At 36.5% G+C, this 18190-nt stretch overlaps 1 protein-coding gene and 1 long non-coding RNA gene across 2 annotated transcripts in view; both read left to right on the top strand.

Moving 5' to 3' along the window:
* Positions 1-10315, top strand: part of GOLPH3 (golgi phosphoprotein 3) — a 68201-nt gene extending 57886 nt beyond the window's left edge. The window contains exons 3-4 of the mRNA XM_004385223.1: positions 1634-1748; positions 8392-10315. Of these exons, the coding sequence (XP_004385280.1) occupies positions 1634-1748; positions 8392-8816 (540 nt within the window). The 3' untranslated portion in view covers positions 8817-10315. The remainder of the gene's footprint in view (positions 1-1633; positions 1749-8391) is intronic.
* Positions 10316-11427: 1112 nt separating this feature from the next.
* LOC111822167 (uncharacterized) lies at positions 11428-16941 on the top strand. Its single transcript, XR_002825427.1, has 3 exons — positions 11428-13106; positions 14230-14306; positions 14900-16941. It is a non-coding gene; the product is annotated as an uncharacterized LOC111822167 (long non-coding RNA).
* The last annotated feature ends 1249 nt before the right edge of the window (positions 16942-18190 follow it).

The following is an 18190-nucleotide window of genomic DNA, read 5'->3' as shown; positions in this document are numbered from 1 at the left end:
TATATATAACTTTTTCCCCCCAAAACTCTCCTTTCTTAACTTCAACAAAAGACATGATTTTGAATAGCAGCGTCCAATAGAACTTTGTACTGTGATAGTGTTCTGTATCTGTCCAGTATGGTAGCCACTAGCCGATGTATCTTTTGAGCACTTGAAATGTGGCTAGTGCAAATTGAAACATCCTGTAAATAAAGCACACAATGGAGTTTTGAAGACTTATAACTATGGAAATAAAAGAATGTAAAGTATCTCGATTTTTAAATATTTATTGTTGTTAGGTGCCGTCAACTTGATTCCAACTCATAGTGAACTCATGTATAACAGAATGAAATATTTGGCGAATGAAACGTTGCCCAGTCCTGTGCCATCCTTACAATCGTTGCCGTGTTTGAGCCCATTATTGTTGTTAGGTGCCATCAAGTCGGGTCCAGCTCGTAGTGATCCTGTGTATAACAGAACAAAACACTGCCTGGCCCTGCACCATCCTCACAATCATTGTTATGTTTGAGCCCATTTAATATTTTGGCTATAATTGGGTTAAAGCAAATATATTTAATTTCACCTGTTCCTTTTCTTTTCTTTTTTTTTTAATATAACTACTGCAAAATTTATAAGTAGGTTTGTGGCTTGTATTTGTGGTTCTTATATTTCTGTTAGGTCATGCTGTCTCAGAAATAGATATATTTTTTAAACCTTTCATAAAATTGAGTGTAAAGATAAAGGACACATTGTTGAGGACAAATTTAAGAGAGGACTGTCACTTTTTAAAATGATACTGTTAAATTTCATAACATTTTAGTAGCTGACATTATAAGGTAATATAACGAATTCAAATTTGGTATTATAGAATTTCAACTAGAAGTTTATTACTTAGCCTACAGTATGAATGAAGGCCATAAAGTTCTAATACTTGTTTAAAGTGCAGTAGTGCATTTTCCTCTTTCATTTTTCATCTCTGGATTTTTTCATTCTTAAGGTGTGTTCTGTATCCCAATATAGTTTAAAAAAAAAGGTATTTTAAAATTTTATGTAATCAGATCTATTGGTATTTTCTTAAGGTTTCTGCTAGTGGTGGCAGTTTTGAAAAAAAGTCTCACCCCCAAAATTGTATTTTATATTTTAGTCTTTAGTTTTTATTGTAGTATGAGCTAAGAGGAGTCAAGTCTTCCTTAATTTTTACTCCCAATTTATTAGCCAGTTGTTTTAATGACATTTATTGAAACATTCATTTCCCCACTGATGTGAAATGCCACCTTTATTGTATACTGAATTCTTACATATACTTGATTTTCTGGATATAGTAAATAATATTTAATACATAAATTTATGCATAAAGTTCCTCAAGGTTCAGCAAGGAAAAGAATTACAGTGGAATAAATAAACTGTCCTAGCATTTTGCTTTATTGATTATTGAATAATTATTTTTTATTCACGATTATAGTTAATCTGATTAGGTTAAATATTGATTTCCTCAATATAGAATTCTTTTTAAGTGTGAACTTTGATACTGCGGTAGTGCATGGAGCTTTAAGCTTAATGAATAATTTGCAAAATTGTTCTGATTTTAATTTAGTGAGATCAAGACAGAAGACAAACTGAGTGAATGATTTCATTCTCGTTGCTTATGTTCTAGGTGATCTGTAAGTCGGATGCGCCCACCGGCGACGTTCTTCTTGACGAAGCTCTGAAGCATGTTAAGGAGACTCAGCCACCAGAAACGGTCCAGAACTGGATTGAATTACTTAGTGGTAAGCTTCTGTGTAGCAACTAAAAACTGAATTCTATTTAAAAGTTTTATAAAACCCCCAAATCCTTTTGAAAGGAGCCTATACAAAATAGAAGCTTGTTTGGTTATTTATGCAGACTTTAAAGTTATCAGTCACTGAGTGTGGAAAATAATGGTTTTTAAAATTTCAGTTCCCCCTTACACCAGTGTTCATTGTGGCATTATTCACAATAGCCAAAGGGTGGAATCAACCCGAATGTCCATCAACAGATGAATGGATAAACAAAATGTGGTATATATATACAATAGACAATTATTCATTCATATGTGCTATGACATGGATGAATGTTGAAAACATTATGCCAAGTGAAATAAGTCAGAAACAAAAGGACAAATATTATATGATCCCATGTATATGAAGTATCTAGAATTGGCAAATGCATAGAGACAAAAGTAGATTAGTAGTTACACAAGCTGGGAGGGGAGGGGAGAACAGATAGTTATTGCTTAATGAGTACTGAGTTTCTGTTTGGGGTGATGAAAAAGTTTTGAAATAGATAGTGGTAATGGTTGCTGTTGTGTGTAGGATTTTATCTTAGAAAATGAATAGAGAGAAACTTAGGTTTGACATACACGAACTCGTTTAGTTTATTGCAAGGTAGTCATGGTAAGGCACACAAGTAAGGAGACCTCATACCATTCATTTAGAGCTGGAGAATCAGAATTAACAATTTACAATGTTAGTTCAATGGTTAGAGTCCAAATCATTAGACTTCAGGCTTCTACCTTTAATGAGAGGTCTAAGGAGGAAGGTTTAACCATGGCTCAAACACCACAGAGATCTCTCGTAGATAAGGGTCCAAAGTCAGTGGCAGTGGACAGAATCTCAGTTCCATCTCTGCCTTCTTTCAGTGAGTGAACAGAAATTTAGGGTTTATATGTGAATTTGTTAGCTTGGTTCCACACAACAAGGGTCAGTGTGACGTCAGAGACTAGTATGTCTTTCTGCAGGGTTCGAGCACAGCTGAATGATGCATCTTTTTTTCAAGGTTAGAGATTAGGAAGGTTGTTTAGATTTATGTTTTCTTGTGTCATAGCATGCCAGGTCAAAGTGAACTTAAAGGTTGTTTATGTTCTTTACATACTTCACATGCTTCTGTGTTTTTGTGTCTAAGTTCAGTAATTTTAAAAATAACTTTCGTATGACTTGGCAGGTTTCTAATGACTTATAGTCAATGTTTGAGAGTCTCACAAAGGTAGACATTTCTATTTCTAGATTCATATTATGAGTGGTTATACATATGTATATTGAAAGCATAATAGTGACTTAAATCTTACAGCATTTAAGGGTATTATAGAAACATGTAGAACAGTTAAACAACATTGCAGATATAATTAATGTTACTTAAGAATTGTTAAAGTGACAAATCTTTGTTATATATATATTACCACAATAAAATAATTAAAAAAAAAAAAATCTCCTTTAACAAGACTGAGCATATACTGAATGAGATGTAATATTCTTCCTTAGCGTTCTCGTCGTTCTTCATTAAAATTACCTTATATACTACCTTATTTTATCAGTCAGGATAGGCTAGGTTAAGCTGTGTATGGTAAGCCCAAACCTAAGTGGCTTAAGACAGTGGTTTATTTCTCACTCATGTTGTAAGTCAATCATAAGTCATGTCATCCTCACTCTGACCACCAGGCAGATGGAGCTGTCACTGTCTGGAGTCTTGCCCATCACTGTCATAAAGGGAAGAAGAGCATAGCAAATCACTCAGACTCTTAAAAGTTTTTGCTCAGGAATGACATGTGGTTCACATTTCATTGGTCAGAACTACTCATATGGGCTCCCTTAGCTTTAAGGAGATTGGAAAGTGCAGCCTTAGGGAGGAGAACCTGAAACACTTGGCTGACAGCGCTGACTTACTGTTGTTAGGTCTGTTGTGTCGGTTCTGACCCATAGCAACCTTGTGTACAACAGAATGAAATGCTGTCCAGTCCTGCGCCGTCCTCACAGTCATTGTTATGCTTGAGCCCATTGTTGCAGCCACTATGTCAGTCCACCTCGTTGAGGGACTTCCTGTTTGTTGCTGACCCTCTACCAAGCATGATGTCCTTCTCCAGGGACTGGCCTCTCCTGATAACAAGCCCAAAGTATGTGAGATGAAGTCTCGCCAGTCTTGCTTCTAAGGATCATTCTGGATGTACTTCTTCCAAGACAAATTTGTTCATTCTTCTGGCAGTCCATGGCATATTCAGTATTCTTCGCCAACACCATAATTTCAAAGGCACCAATTCTTCTGTCTTCCTTATTCATTGTCCAGGTTTTGCATGCACATGAGGCAATTGAAAATACCGTGGTTTGAGTCAGGCACATCTTAGTCCTCAAAGTGACATCTTTGCTTTTGAACACTCTGAAGAGGTATTTTGCAGCAGATTTGCCCAATGCAACATGTTGTTTGATTTCCTGACTGCTGCTGCCATGGGTGTTGAGTGTGGATCCAAGTAAAACGAAATCCTCAACAACCTTAGTATTTTCTCTGTTTATCATAATGTTGCTTATTGGTCCAGTTGTTAGGATTTTTCTTTTTATGTGAAGTGTAATCCATTCTAAAGGCTGTAGTAGTCTTTGATCTTCATCAGTAAGTGCTTCAACTTCTCTTCACTTTCAGCAAGCAAGGTTGTGTCATCTGTGTATCGCGGTTGTTAACGAATCTTTCTCTAATCCTGATGCCACGTTGTTCTTCATATAGTCCAGCTTCTCAGATTATTTGCTCAGCACACAGATTGAATAAGTATGGTGAAGGGATACAACCCTGACACACACCTTTTCTGATTTTAAACTACTCAGTATCCCCTTGTTCTGTTCGAACAACTGCTTCTTGGTCTATGTACAGGTTCCTCATGGGCACAATTAAGTGTTCTGGAATTCCCATTCTTCACAGTGTTATTCATAATTTGTTATGATTCACACAGCTGAGTGACTTTAAACATCTTTCTGGTATTTGCTGCATTCAGCCAAGGTCCAGCTGACATCAGCAGTGATAACCCTTGTTCCACGTCCTCTTCTGAATCCGGCTTGAATTTCTAGCAGTTCCCTGTTGATGTACTTCTGCAACCGTTTTTGAAAACTGTTTTTTACTTGCATGTGATATTAATGGTATTGTTTGATGATTTCTGCATCCTGTTGGATCACCACTCGTCAGTTTGTTGTATTGTGGTGGCTTGCATGTTGCTGTAATGCTGGAAGCTATGCCACCAGTATTTCAAATATCAGCAGGGTCAACCATGGTGGACAGGTTGCAGCGGAGCTTTCAGGCTAAGACAGACTAGGAGGTAGGACCAGGTGATCTACTTCTGAAACAGATTGGCCAGTGAAAACCTTATGAATGGCTCACTGCATACAGTCTTTGACTGACTCAAATATTATAAACCATAACTACAACATTGTTGGAAGATTCCCATAATTTCTTCAACTCCAGGTCAGGTTTATCCTTTATTCCAGTATACACAACCCTTGAGTTCTCAGCATTTTTCAGGATTGAATGGTCGTGATGCGTTTAGATGCTCAACTACTTAACATTTTTATGAAAAGAACGTTTTGTGTCACTAAAACCATTAATATTATGACATCTCTTAATTTTGATTTCTTCTCTCCTCCAACCCCCTGATTCTTACATATAAGATGATTGTCCACCTTGTTTAGGTTACTTCATCACTGGCTTACCAACGATTACTATGTTTTATGGCTTACTATTACAGCTTACCTACTACGTATTATGTTTTAATATGTCTTTATGTGAAAATAACTGATAATATAAATGTTTTTTATTCCCAGGGTCCAAAATAGACCTAGTTTATATGTAATTAATTATTACATGCATAGTTAATTAATTTATTTTAGAGTTGAACCCTAGTTTTTAGAGGCTTTTACATAAATTTGGCGATGCAGTATTTTATGTTGTGTTATTTTAAATTTCCAAAGTCAATTAAGAATGTCAGAAAACACTACCTACCCAATTCTAGCCTAGTGTCTTAGGCTGCCTGCCACCTGCCAATAACATTAGAAAGCATAAAAACCAAATCTAAACTGACTGGAGAAAGGTACAGCAAGCAGGCCTTTATTGGGGAAACTGTGGCTTTGCACAACACTGAAGAAAGAGAAGCCATACACCTTTGAAAGAAGAAATGTACCTCCATCCTGGGGCTCATTTTATTCTGCATATAATCACTGCCTGTGTACTTTGTTGTTTCTTCTGTTTGGAATGCAGCTCCTTTTCCTTTGAGTTTCAAGATTTAGCTTGAAAGTTCCTTCTCCTGTGACTTTCCTAGAAATATTACTTTACATCAAACTCAAGTAATTTTTTAACCATTGATACTTGGTTCATATTATTCTTATGGCCCTATTATTATTTTATTCTATTCAGTATAGTTATGTTACATATTTCCTTCACTTGATCTTAAATTCCTATAGAGTTAGAAATATATTTGTATTCTTGGTACCTAATATGATTCCTAGAACATTATAAATACTGTAAATTCTTTCTGCCAAAGTGCTAGTTCTGTACATGGGTAAATAATAATAGCTAACATTTATTGAGTGCCCTTCATGTATCAGGCTCTGTTCTAAGATCTTGATATGTCTTAACTCACTTCATCCTTCTAATAGCCCTGTGAGCTTGATACAGTTGTTATCCTCATTTTACAGACGAGGACATGTAAGAATAGAGAGGTTAACGCACCTTACATAAATTGCGCAGCTAGGAAATAACAGTTAGGATTCAAACCTAAGCAGTGTGACTCCAGAGCCTGTTATGCCATATCGAGTAACTGGTACTGATTCTTTAACATTAAAATGTAGGTGTGGGCTTGTTTATTAACACCAGAAAATGAAATAAACAGAATTACATTTATTATTCAAGTATGTTTTTCTTTCATAGTATTAGGTTTTTAAATCTGTTTTAGACCCTTAATATATATGACCCCAAGTATATTTTAACTCTACTCCTTTTTGAAGTTATGCAAAAAAATTGAATGCAATGATTGTTTTTCTTTTGTATAAGCTGGTTTGCCAGGCCTATTTATTTGGAAAGTTTGTTTTCTTTAAATGCAAGAAATGACTTTAATTACTAATAATTCATGATACAAATTCTCAACCCTTAATTATTTAACTGTTGCCAATTTCTTCAAGTCCCTAATTTTACAGAGTGAATCACAAAATGCAAAGTGACATTCCAGATCATTCTTCTTTTAAGAAAAAAAGCTTCCATTTTTTCTTTATTGTGTTCATGTTTTCCTTTAAATCATTTAGATATTTATAATAGCTTTTTTAAAGTCCTTATTTGCTCATTTTATCATCTCTGTCCTTTTTGGGTGTGTTTTGACTGTATTCATTTTTTCCTCTTGGTTTTGGGTCACATTTTCCTGCTTATTCACAAGCCTAGTCATTTTTTATTGGTTGGTGGACATTGTGAATATTATGCTGCTGAGTAGTAAATTTGTTGTCTGTCTTTAAAGAGTGTCGAATTTTGTTTTGGAAGGCTGTTACAATATTCGCAGAATAGTTTGATTTTAAACTTTGTTACGGTAGGTCTAGAGTAGCCTTTACTCTAGGGCTAGTTTAGCCCTACTGCTTAGTATTTAGCCATGATTCTTCTGGGTCCCCTTCTCAATGTCCTTGACTATTCAGTGAAGCCTTTGCATACGGTCTAGTTGGCACGCTAATGTTTCCCAGCCCCATGTGAACTCTTGGAATTGTTCAGCTTACAGCTTTCTGGTAGTTGTTCTTTCCCTAGCCTTGTAGTGTTTCTTACCCTAACACATATGCCTTTGTTTTTAGCCAAAGGCTCGAGGGGATACCATGCAGATTCTAGACGTCTTTTTCTGTATAGTTTTCTCTCGTCCAGACTCTGCCTTACACATTCCAGCTGCCTTAGTCTCTCTGAACTCTGATCTCTGCTTTTGCACACACAGTATGACTGCTGTGCTCTTCTTGGGATCTTCCTTCCTGCTTCACTGTGTGGAATGTGCTTCCAGACAGTAAGGTTGGGCAATCCTGGGTCTCACTTAGTTTATTTCTCTTTCTCAAGGGTCATGGTGGCTGTGCATGAGATGCACTGGCTGGTAATGGAACCCAGGTCTCCTGCGTGAAAGGCAAGAATTCAGCCACTGAACCACCAGTGCCTCTCTTAGCTTTATAAGCCGTGTGTATGTAGCAGTTTCAGGAATAGCATATTAATATGGAAACTTTTTTTTCTCCTTTTGTCTGTTTATTGCAGATTGGTGTTTAACAGAAAAGAAAGTTAATACTTTGCTGTTGGCTGCTTTTTGACAACTGTTGGAGAGAGGCCAGACATAAGTGAACACTTGGGTTATTTCCACATTAGGTTGAGGTTGACTGTGGTTTGAAGATTGCTTTCAGTTTAGTCTTTTGAGTGACTACTGTGCCTGAAAATGTGCCAGATGCTTAGACTCCAAAGGTGTAGCCTCTAAAGGGTGTATGATCTAGTTGCGGAGAAAAACAGAATTGGATTTTCTTCTCCTTCTTTGGAGGAAGAAAATAATCAAATTTTATCATTCATTTTAACGGTACAAAAATTTTACAAAATTGGTAAGTAATACCTATCATTCTTTTCTAACTTTTGAAATCTTTTGTTTAGGTGAGACATGGAATCCATTAAAATTGCATTATCAGTTAAGAAATGTACGGGAACGATTAGCTAAAAACCTGGTGGAAAAGGGTGTATTGACAACAGAGAAACAGAACTTCCTACTTTTTGACATGACCACACATCCTCTTACCAACAACAACATTAAGCAGCGCCTCATCAAAAAGGTACAAGAAGCCGTTCTTGACAAATGGGTCAATGACCCTCACCGCATGGACAAGCGCTTGCTGGCCCTCATTTACCTAGCCCATGCCTCGGATGTTCTGGAGAACGCTTTTGCTCCTCTTCTGGACGAGCAGTATGATTTAGCCACCAAGAGAGTGCGGCAGCTTCTTGATTTAGACCCTGAAGTGGAGTGTCTGAAGGCCAACACCAACGAGGTTCTGTGGGCGGTGGTGGCAGCATTCACCAAGTAACTACTCAGAGGAAAGCCTTCTCCTTTCTCTCATGTAAACCAGTTTTTCTTCTATTGACTTCTGGTTTTCTGCAGTTTGTACTTTCCCACACTATAATTGGCTTTTGTTTTATGAAGATGGTGGGTGGCTTTTTCTTTTTTATATGTATGCAGGATTCTGCTGGTACGAGAGGCCTTCTGTTTCAATTTTTTTTTTTTAAATTCCTGTCATTGGCATTCCATTCCCTCTTGCCATTCTCACTGTTTACCGGCTTTGGCTTTCTGGTATGCTTTGACTTACAAAGTACCTCCAGTCTCCTCACATGCACATCTTTTGGATTACCTCAGCTTGAGTTTTCCCACATGTGCATGTACATCTAGCATTCTGCGTACAGTTCAGGCAGAAGTCACAAAAAGGCCTTTAACTCACCAAAGGTAAATATCTGTATCTGTTAGGACATTTTATACATAGACCTCAGTTGAGATGTATACTTAGCAAAATTATTTTTAAATTGAACAGCACAGTAAATACTTAATATAAAATGCCCCTTGGATTCTGCTTCCCATGTAAATCTATTGTATTATTATTACACTTGTTATAATTTTAACTATTAAATCATAAAGGTCCAGTTGTTTCACAAAGCCAGTTTGGGATGGGCTGCATTCCAGTTATGTTGTATATAGTTTGAATTATATATAAATTGCCCCTTTTTCTGGCCATGCCTGCCCCATCCCCCATCTTAGTATTTTGCAAGACTTAATTAGTTGTACACCTGGTGCCCCTCACTTGTTTCAGTCATTATCATTTGATGGCAAAACAGACCTCTCATCATTGAAGGAGAGAGGAAAGGTGTGTGTGTGGTTGGTCCCCGGAGTTCTTGAGCTGTGCCATTCCTGGTACTCTTTGCCTGTGCATTGCCTTTTTTGATTTTTTAAAAAATCATTTCTATAGGGAAGACGCTTGTGACCAGTACTAATCTTGAGTACAGTTTTTTCTTTTTCTGTCCACAAGTAAATTAATGTCTGCTCTTAAATGTCATTTATCTACTCACACTTTCTTGGAGGAAAAAAAAATCCAATGTCAGTCCTAGCAGATGTTGCATGTAAGTTGTTAGCAAGTAATGACTACAACTCAGATGATTACGATTTTTGTAACAGAAAGCTCTGCTATGTTTTAATTTTTATATACAATTATGATGATTAGCACATTGTAAGAATATAAACCTTTGCTTTTTAAAGTTTATTTTTACTATTTCTTTATCACTGTTTATCATACCACCATTGCTTTCATAATGTAAATACTATACATTGAACAAATTAAATGTCAAATTTTTTATTACCATAGTTCATGTTAATAGTGGGACTTTCAGGTGTTTAGAGATTTTTTTGGTTAACCTTCAGTGCAAAAGTACTAGATGGTGTATAACTCTAGAATTGAATTTTAAGGGATTCCCTAATATGTATACTATCTTTTTATCTCAAGTAATAAATAAACTATGATCTTGAAAGTGCCTGAATCAGCGCAAGCATGTCATTTGTATTTTTGTGTTCTTCGTTTCTTTTCAAATGCAGTTTTACTTAGCCTTAGTATGGCATCGTGATATTTTAATTCAGGACATAGCAGACTTTTTCTTAAAGGGCCAAATAGTAAATATTTTTGGTTTTACAGACCAGCTATGGTCTCTGTTGCAAACTACTCAATTCTGCCAAAATAAAGCTGCCGTGTACGATAACAATCAGTGGGCGTGGCTGTGTGCCTGTAAACCTTTATTTATGCAGACAGACAGCTGGCTGTGGGCCATAGGTTGCCAGCCCGTTTTTAATGCATGGAAAAAGATTTTCTATCTAGTAAGCTAAAACTTTACCTCCAAAAGTGATGCTGCTGGTGGAATTAAGTGTATTAATTTGAAGTTTCTTTCCATAAAATGGATACTGGAAATTGATGCTAGTATCCTGGAATGTCTTACCAGGTGAAGATTTACTATTTTCCCTTTGAAAAGATGTTAGAAGTGAGGTAATGGATGTTTCTAAGGTACTCTTCATTTCATAACAGCATTTATATTCCGAAGCAGAGGAGTAGAAGGACCTTGTCTGACCTTCTGTCAGTGTTTGCTTCAAAGCAGAGAGTACACTCAGCCCTACCTGTGTATGGCCCCAACTTCAGTATATGTTTCTATACCCAGAGGAGAGAAAAAGTAGTAAAATTGTGTGTGTGTGTGTGTAGGGGGTGGTGGGTGTTATCTAGAACTCTCTCCTATAAAATGTTAAAAGCAGGAATGATGTAACTCCATGGAAATTGTTCTCTGGTAGGAGCAGTATTTCCACTGGTGTATGTCACCTCAGTTCCAAGAATCAGGTAGTAAATTTTAGTATTATAATAAAAACTACATAGAAACCTGTTGTGCAGAGAATTAGTAGTTGCTTCTTTTTATGTTGTGTAATTGATGAATGTTCCTTAAAATAACTTGTTCTAGTACAATTCTTTAATGGAAAGGAGAAAGGAAATTTACTGAATGCATACTCTGTTGTTGCTGTTGTTGCCGCGTCCCGTCTAGTCGATTTTTGACTCATAGCTACCCCGTGTGACAGAGTAGAACTGGCCCATAGGATTTTCTAGGCTGTAATCTTTATGGGATCAGATTGCCAGGTCTTTCTCCTGTGGAGCCGCTGAGTGGGTTTGAACCACCAACTTTTGGTTAGCATCCAAGAGCTTAACACCACCAGGGCTCCTTTACTCTGTGCTGCTTAGTTATTTTATACCTTATTTTGGCCCCTTAAAATCCTAATTACTATTTTCATTTAATGAAGAAACAGGCTCAGAGAGAATTATTTGCCCAGTATCACAACTAGTAAGTGTTTGAGCTGGAAGTCAGACTCAAGTTTGAATTCCAACATCTCACATGACTTCTCAGTTTTGAGGCGCTGTTCAAATACCACCTGTTTCTAGAGCCATCACATGTTAGGTTAGTTCTAGACGATGCTGTTACTCTTGACTTTGTATCTACTTTCTAGCTGTAAGAGGTCCAGGCATAAGCAATACCTTGATAAGATGAAAACATTTAAAATTTATTTTCTGTTTTTTGTCCCAAATCAGTTAAGAAGACTTTGATTTTCTGCTTTAGCCTCTGGCAATATGATCAGATCCTTTTTTCAGTGAAAGTGGTACCTCTTCTGTCTTTTCTTGATGTGAGTCTGGGGCATGTTTTGAAGGAGATTGTCCTTCAGTTAACTCTTTCAGGAACTCAAATACTGAAATGGTACTGTTGGAGTGGGGTTTCACTTCGTGTAAATGTTTAAAAGAACAACTTTATCTGATTATAGAAGTAATATACTTTCATACATTCAGATAGAAATATACTTCAGAAAGTGAAAGTGCCCTGTGATCTTTCTTCTTTCTTTGCTGGTCTGATTGGTGATTGACACATACATTTTTCCATGTACATATATATTCATAGGTATAGAGATGTATTTATGTGTTTGTGTCTATGAGGTATCCCTCACTTTATAAACCTATTAACTTTTTGAATTTCAGTAGTGAGTTTGGATACTAAGGAATTCATCCTTGTTTTTTTTCCTTGAGTGGGTATAGTGAGAGTTCAGATAGTGAAGAAATCCTGTAATTTGGAATCATACTGTTACACGGTTTTCTTCTTTCATCCACTATATCTTGCAGAGCATTTTAGGGCAATTTTTGCTAAAGATTTGGAGAGATTCCTCAAATTGTCAATGAGTGAATGATTCAAAACTCCAAGAGAGCAGTACGATTTTTTAAAATCTAAAACCTTTATTTCTACTCAAAATTTCATTAAGAAATAAAGTAGGCACTACCCATGCTGATTTCTTCAAAGTTCTGAACTGTTTCAAAGATCTGAGCAGTCCAGTCAAGACTCCCCTGCCTTTGGCAGTACAGACAAAAAGCACTTTTTTCCATAGTCCAGCACCATGGACAAGTGCTGTTAACTGACTCTCCTTTGACCCTGTTAGTCCCAAGGAGATTGAGCAACAGTGACGACATTCAAGTACAATTTTCCCTGTCTTATTTGGGCACTAGGAGGGGACTGCTTTAACGGGCAGATCAGAATATCAGACATGCAAAAAATTCTCATGGTGGTACAAAATAGATTAATGGATATCTCTTGCTTACATATATTATCTTTTGGGGATGAAAAAGTTACCAATTCTACATGTTCTCAGAAGAAAGAAGCATTGTCAGATGTCACATGACCCCCAAAGACCCTGGCCAGCCAAAGCAAGATGGACCTGTGGTCTCTGACACATTCTACCACCCAGTTCTTCCAGAGTTTCTGAACAGGTGGGTGTAATACTCTTTAAAGCACAGCAAACCCTTGCATTTGGTCATCACCCAAAGCAGAGTGAAAAGGGACTAGTGTCTGACTCAGCGGCAGCATAGGACCAGTGAGTAATGACACCTAGCCTGATGATGACATGGGCCCAGGACAGCCAGGTATGGCTACTTTTGCCCCAGCAGCTTGGAAACCACCAGTCGTAAGTTTATGTGAGTATTTATGAAGTTTGTTTAATTTCCAACTCTATGGCCTCTCCATCTTGTGTTAACTTACTGTGTATTGTCAGATAATATTGCTTTGTTTCACTTTTATCCAGATAAAGGTAATTGACAAACAGGAAGTTTCCAGTTCACCTCAGATGATTGGGTCCAAGGATGCGATCCCTGGCTCTTGTAAATTCTGACACAAATGTCATACATTCTATAATAGCACCAGTAAGGTGGTGGTATTAATGTTCATAAGCTTGCAGGCTATCCCTCAAAGAGTACAGATATAGCTTAGTTGAATTAAATTGATAACCACGTTTTCTGCCCAGTGTTAGAATTTAATAGGCATTTACTCCTGATGGAAAAGTGGTCTAATATGACACCCACTAGGACCACAGTATACGTCTGTGAAATTTACTTTTTGCACTTAACACATTGTGGAGAGCTTGCAGAGTAAGCATACATAATTCTTTTTAATGGCTTCATCGTATAGCTTAGTTAAATCTATTAATGGATGTTTGGATTGTTCCCATGTTTTTTCCTATTTACAAATAGTATTGGATATTTTTGTATATATATCTTTATACATTTATCTGATATTTCTATAGGAGGAATTAATAGGAAGTATTAGAAGAGTATCCCTTGAAAATGTGAAAGATAAAGACAAATTGATTTCTAAGATTTATGTTAACTCCTCTACCCATAGTGCATGAATGCTACTTTCGCTACGCCCCAGCCAGTGCTGTAGAGGATATCATCAATCCTTTTGGTCTTTGCCAGGCTAATAGGGGAGAATTATCAAATTATTTTAATTATTGAGTTATCATTTACTATGTTGGTAATTTGTATTTTTCTGTGAATTATCTGTTCATGTCCTTCATTTTTCTAATGAGCATTTATCCCTTTTTTTCTTAATAAATAGAACTTTTCATATATTATGGATATTAACCCCATATCTGTGATCCAGTTGGTTTTCCCTGTCTTTGGAGTTGGTATATGGTAAGTTTGTTGTTGTTAACAATTGGAAAAGGGCACAGTGCCCAAGCATGCAGTCCTTGGAGACCTTAATTGCCCTATGAAAGAGCTGTGCCTGGTCATCAGATTTGGGATTATGCACATATATTTCACACACAAAAAAATTTTTTTGTATGATTAATACAACAAATGGAAAACTCCCAAATGTATAACTTATGAATATATATGTATGCAAACATTTCATTTAAAATTGATTAATACCAGTATATATGTATACAAACATTCCATTAAAAAATTTTTTTTTCCATTTAAAAATTTTTATGATTAAAATGCAAATGGAAAATCATATATAAAATGAATTGAGTAATGAATTATTTTAAGGCAAATACACTTGTAACCACCACCAGGTCTGGAGATAGAACCTTGCCAGCCACTCAGAAACTGTTCAGGGCTTCCTCTCAATTACAGCCTCCTCCCCAGTCCCTAAGAGTAATCGCTGTCCTGTCCCAGCATGCATCTCTAATCATTTTGTTCTGTTTTGTTTCTTTTTCACATGATACTCTTTAAAAGAAAAAGAGTTAAAAGAAAATCTATAGTTTCCTGTTTTTCCCTTGCAGAATATTTGTTGATGAAATGGAATCATTTGTCCTGAGTTTTCCACAGTTTGGATTTTGGTGATTGCATCCACATGGTGTATTTAAAATGTTTCTCTGAGCTCTAGTTCCCATGACCCGGTGATCGGATCGAGAGGTCTGCTGAGATTCAGGTTTGTGTAGGCACCACCATTCATAGGGGGTGGAGTGTTTTTCCATCAAGCAGCACATAATGTCTGCTTATCTCTCCTGTTACCATGTTAGCAGCCTGGCTGTTCCATTCTTAGATTCTGTGATTGTTGGTGGTATTTTAATTGTTAATCCATTTTATCCTCATTTATTTGCTAGAATATTTCTGTAAAGAGAAACTTTATTTTATCCATGTTACCTTTTAGTATAGTCTGTAGAGGAAATGTAGGACAAACTCTTACAGTTTATTTACCAGTTTTTCAAAAAAGAGTTCCCTAGCTTCCACCAAGGTGCCTGATTAAGGTTTTTTTGTTTTGTTTTGTTTTGTTTTTAAGTATTCTGAACATTCTTAAACATAAAACATTCGTTTGATCTATTACAGTTATTATTCTTACGGATGCTAAAATTGTCGTATCTTTGGCCAGTGGGAACCTCTTTCAGAGGTCCTTTTGACATATCGTGGTAGTCTTTGATAACCCCTGATGAGATGTTCCAGGCTCATTTTGTATATTTCTTGCCCATATTTGGAATCATCCATTTCTCCAAAAATATATGGTTTCTTTTAGCATGAAACGGTATTTCAAGACCTTAATCTGAGTTTTTGGAGTACTTCCTGCTACTGTTTTGGTCATTGCTTCTAGGGGGAAAATTGTGTGTGTGTGTGTGAAAATACAGTACATCATTAGTTTATATGGTGCTTCCAATTCAAATTTAGAACTACAGGGTTTTTTCTATCTTCTGTCTTACAGTTCTCTACTTTTCCATATTGAGAATCCTGGTGTTCAAGGAAGCTGGTGATGATAAAATTAAAATGTCACATAATCACTCATTTGCTTTATCCTCCTTTAAACACATGACAGTCTCAACAATATCAATACCATGCCAGCAATATGATTACTGAAAGCAGTTAAAAACAAATATTTTTTATATGCTCTCCCCACTCTTCCCATAGTTTGTGTGGTTGTACTGCATCTGCCTTGTAAGAACATGTAGTTATTATATACTATAATCTCCCCCATTTAACACTTATTATAGTCTTAACTCTTCAATTAATACATATTAAGTGTTCATCATTTCTTATGCGATTGCCTATCTAGTCATTTTTGTTGTCTTGCACATTCCCTAGTAGATTCTTCAGAAGGAGTTTATGAGAATAATGCTCCCTGAGTTTTTGTACGCAGATGGAAGTTTATCTGCAAACTTTTACTTGAGAAACAGTTTGTATAAAATTCTTGGGTCCCCTTTTCTTTCTTTGAGTAACTTAAGTTTGCTATACTGGGCATAAAGCATTGCCATTAAAGTCTGATTAAAATATGATTTTCCCTTTGCCTGGATGCTCACAGAATTTTCCCCCCAGTATTTTTCCAGTAATGTTGCTAGAGTATGTTTTTGTGTTGGTTATTCTGATTCAGTATTCCCAACTAATGTGGTGTGTTCTTTCATTAGGTAGTGTCAGATCTTTTTTTATTCTTCATTCCAGGAATTAACGTTTTTAGTATTTGTTCTATCCTCTTGTTTGGGTTTTCTTCTTTGGGGGCTATTACATATCTTCTGTATTTTCAGTTTTGCTTGGATTCTTCTATTTCTTGCTGATTTTTCCCTTTTTTAAAAAATCTTCTCTTTCACTTCAGGCATTAGCTCTTTTTGTTTATTCACTGTTAATGATCTGCCTAGTTGAGTGTTTCCTGAAATTATTTTACAAATATTACAAATTACTTCCTCAGTTTTAATACCCAATTTCTGAGTTTTTCTAATTTCAACGTATACTATTGTTGTTAGGTGCTGTTGAGTTGTTCCAACTCATAGCGACCCTATGCACAACAGAACGAAACACTGCCTGGTCCTTTGCCATCCTCACAATCATTGTTATGTTTGAGCCCATTGTTGCAGCCACTGTGTTAATCCATCGCATTGATGGTCTTCCTCTTTTTCGCTGACCCTCTGCTTTACCAAGGATGATGTCCTCCTCGAGGGACTGGTCCCTCTTGATAACATGTCCAAAGTACGTAAGATGAAGTCTCGCCATCCTCGCTATGAGGAACATTCTGGCTGTACTTCTTCCAAAACAGATTTGTTTGTTCTTCTGGAAGTCCATGGTGTATTCAATATAATTCACAAGCACCATAATTCAAAGGTGTCAATTCTTCTTTGGTTTTCCTTATTCACTGTCCAGCTTTCACATGCATAGGACACGACTGAAAATACCATGGCTCGGATCAGGCGCACCTTAGTCCTCAAAGTGACATCTTTGCTTTTTAACACTTTAAAGAGGTCTTTTGCAGCATATTTATGCAATGCAGTGTGTCATTTGATTTCTTGACTGCTGCTTCCACGGGTGTTGATTGTGGATCCAAGTAAAATGAAATTCTTGACAACTTCAATCTTTTCTCCGTTTATTGTGATGTTGTTTATCAGTCCAGTTGTGAGGATTTTTGTTATCTTTATGTTGAGGTGTAATCCATATTAAAGGCTGTAGTCTTTGATCTTCATCAGTAAGTACTCTTCAAGTCCTCTGCACTTTCAGCAAGCAAGGTTGTGTCATCTGCGTATCACATGTTGTTCATGAGTCTTCCTTGAATCCTGTTGCTGTGTTCTTCCTGATACAGTCCAGCTTCTCAGATTATTTGCTCAACATACAGGCTGAATAAGTATGGTGAAAGGATAGAACCCTGACACACACCTTTCCTGATTTTAAACCATGCAGTATCCCCTTGTTCTGTTTGAACGACTAACTCTTAGTCTGTGTACAGGTTCCTCATGAGCACAATTAAGTGTTCTGAAATTCCCGTTCTTCACAGTGGTATTCATAATTTGTTATGATCCACACAGTTGAATGCCTTTGCATAGCCAGTAAAACATGGATAAACATCTTTTTGGTATTCTCTGCTTTAAGGCAAGATCCATCTGACATCAGCAACGATATCTCTTGTTCCACATCCTCCTCTGAATCTGGTTTGAATTTTTGGCAGTTCCCTGTTGATGTACTGTTGCAACTGTTTTTGGATTATCTTTAACATAATTTTACTTGTGTGTGATATTAATGATATTGTTCAATCATTTCCACATTTCGTTGGACTGCCTTTCTTCGGGATGGGTAAAAATATGGATCTCTTCAAATTGGTTGGC

This window comes from Trichechus manatus, unplaced genomic scaffold, assembly GCF_000243295.1.
Source record: "Trichechus manatus latirostris isolate Lorelei unplaced genomic scaffold, TriManLat1.0 scaffold00135, whole genome shotgun sequence".
NCBI classification, from domain to species: domain Eukaryota; kingdom Metazoa; phylum Chordata; class Mammalia; order Sirenia; family Trichechidae; genus Trichechus; species Trichechus manatus.
Note: the sequence above shows the minus strand (reverse complement) of the source record. Positions and strands in the feature narration are given on the sequence as shown.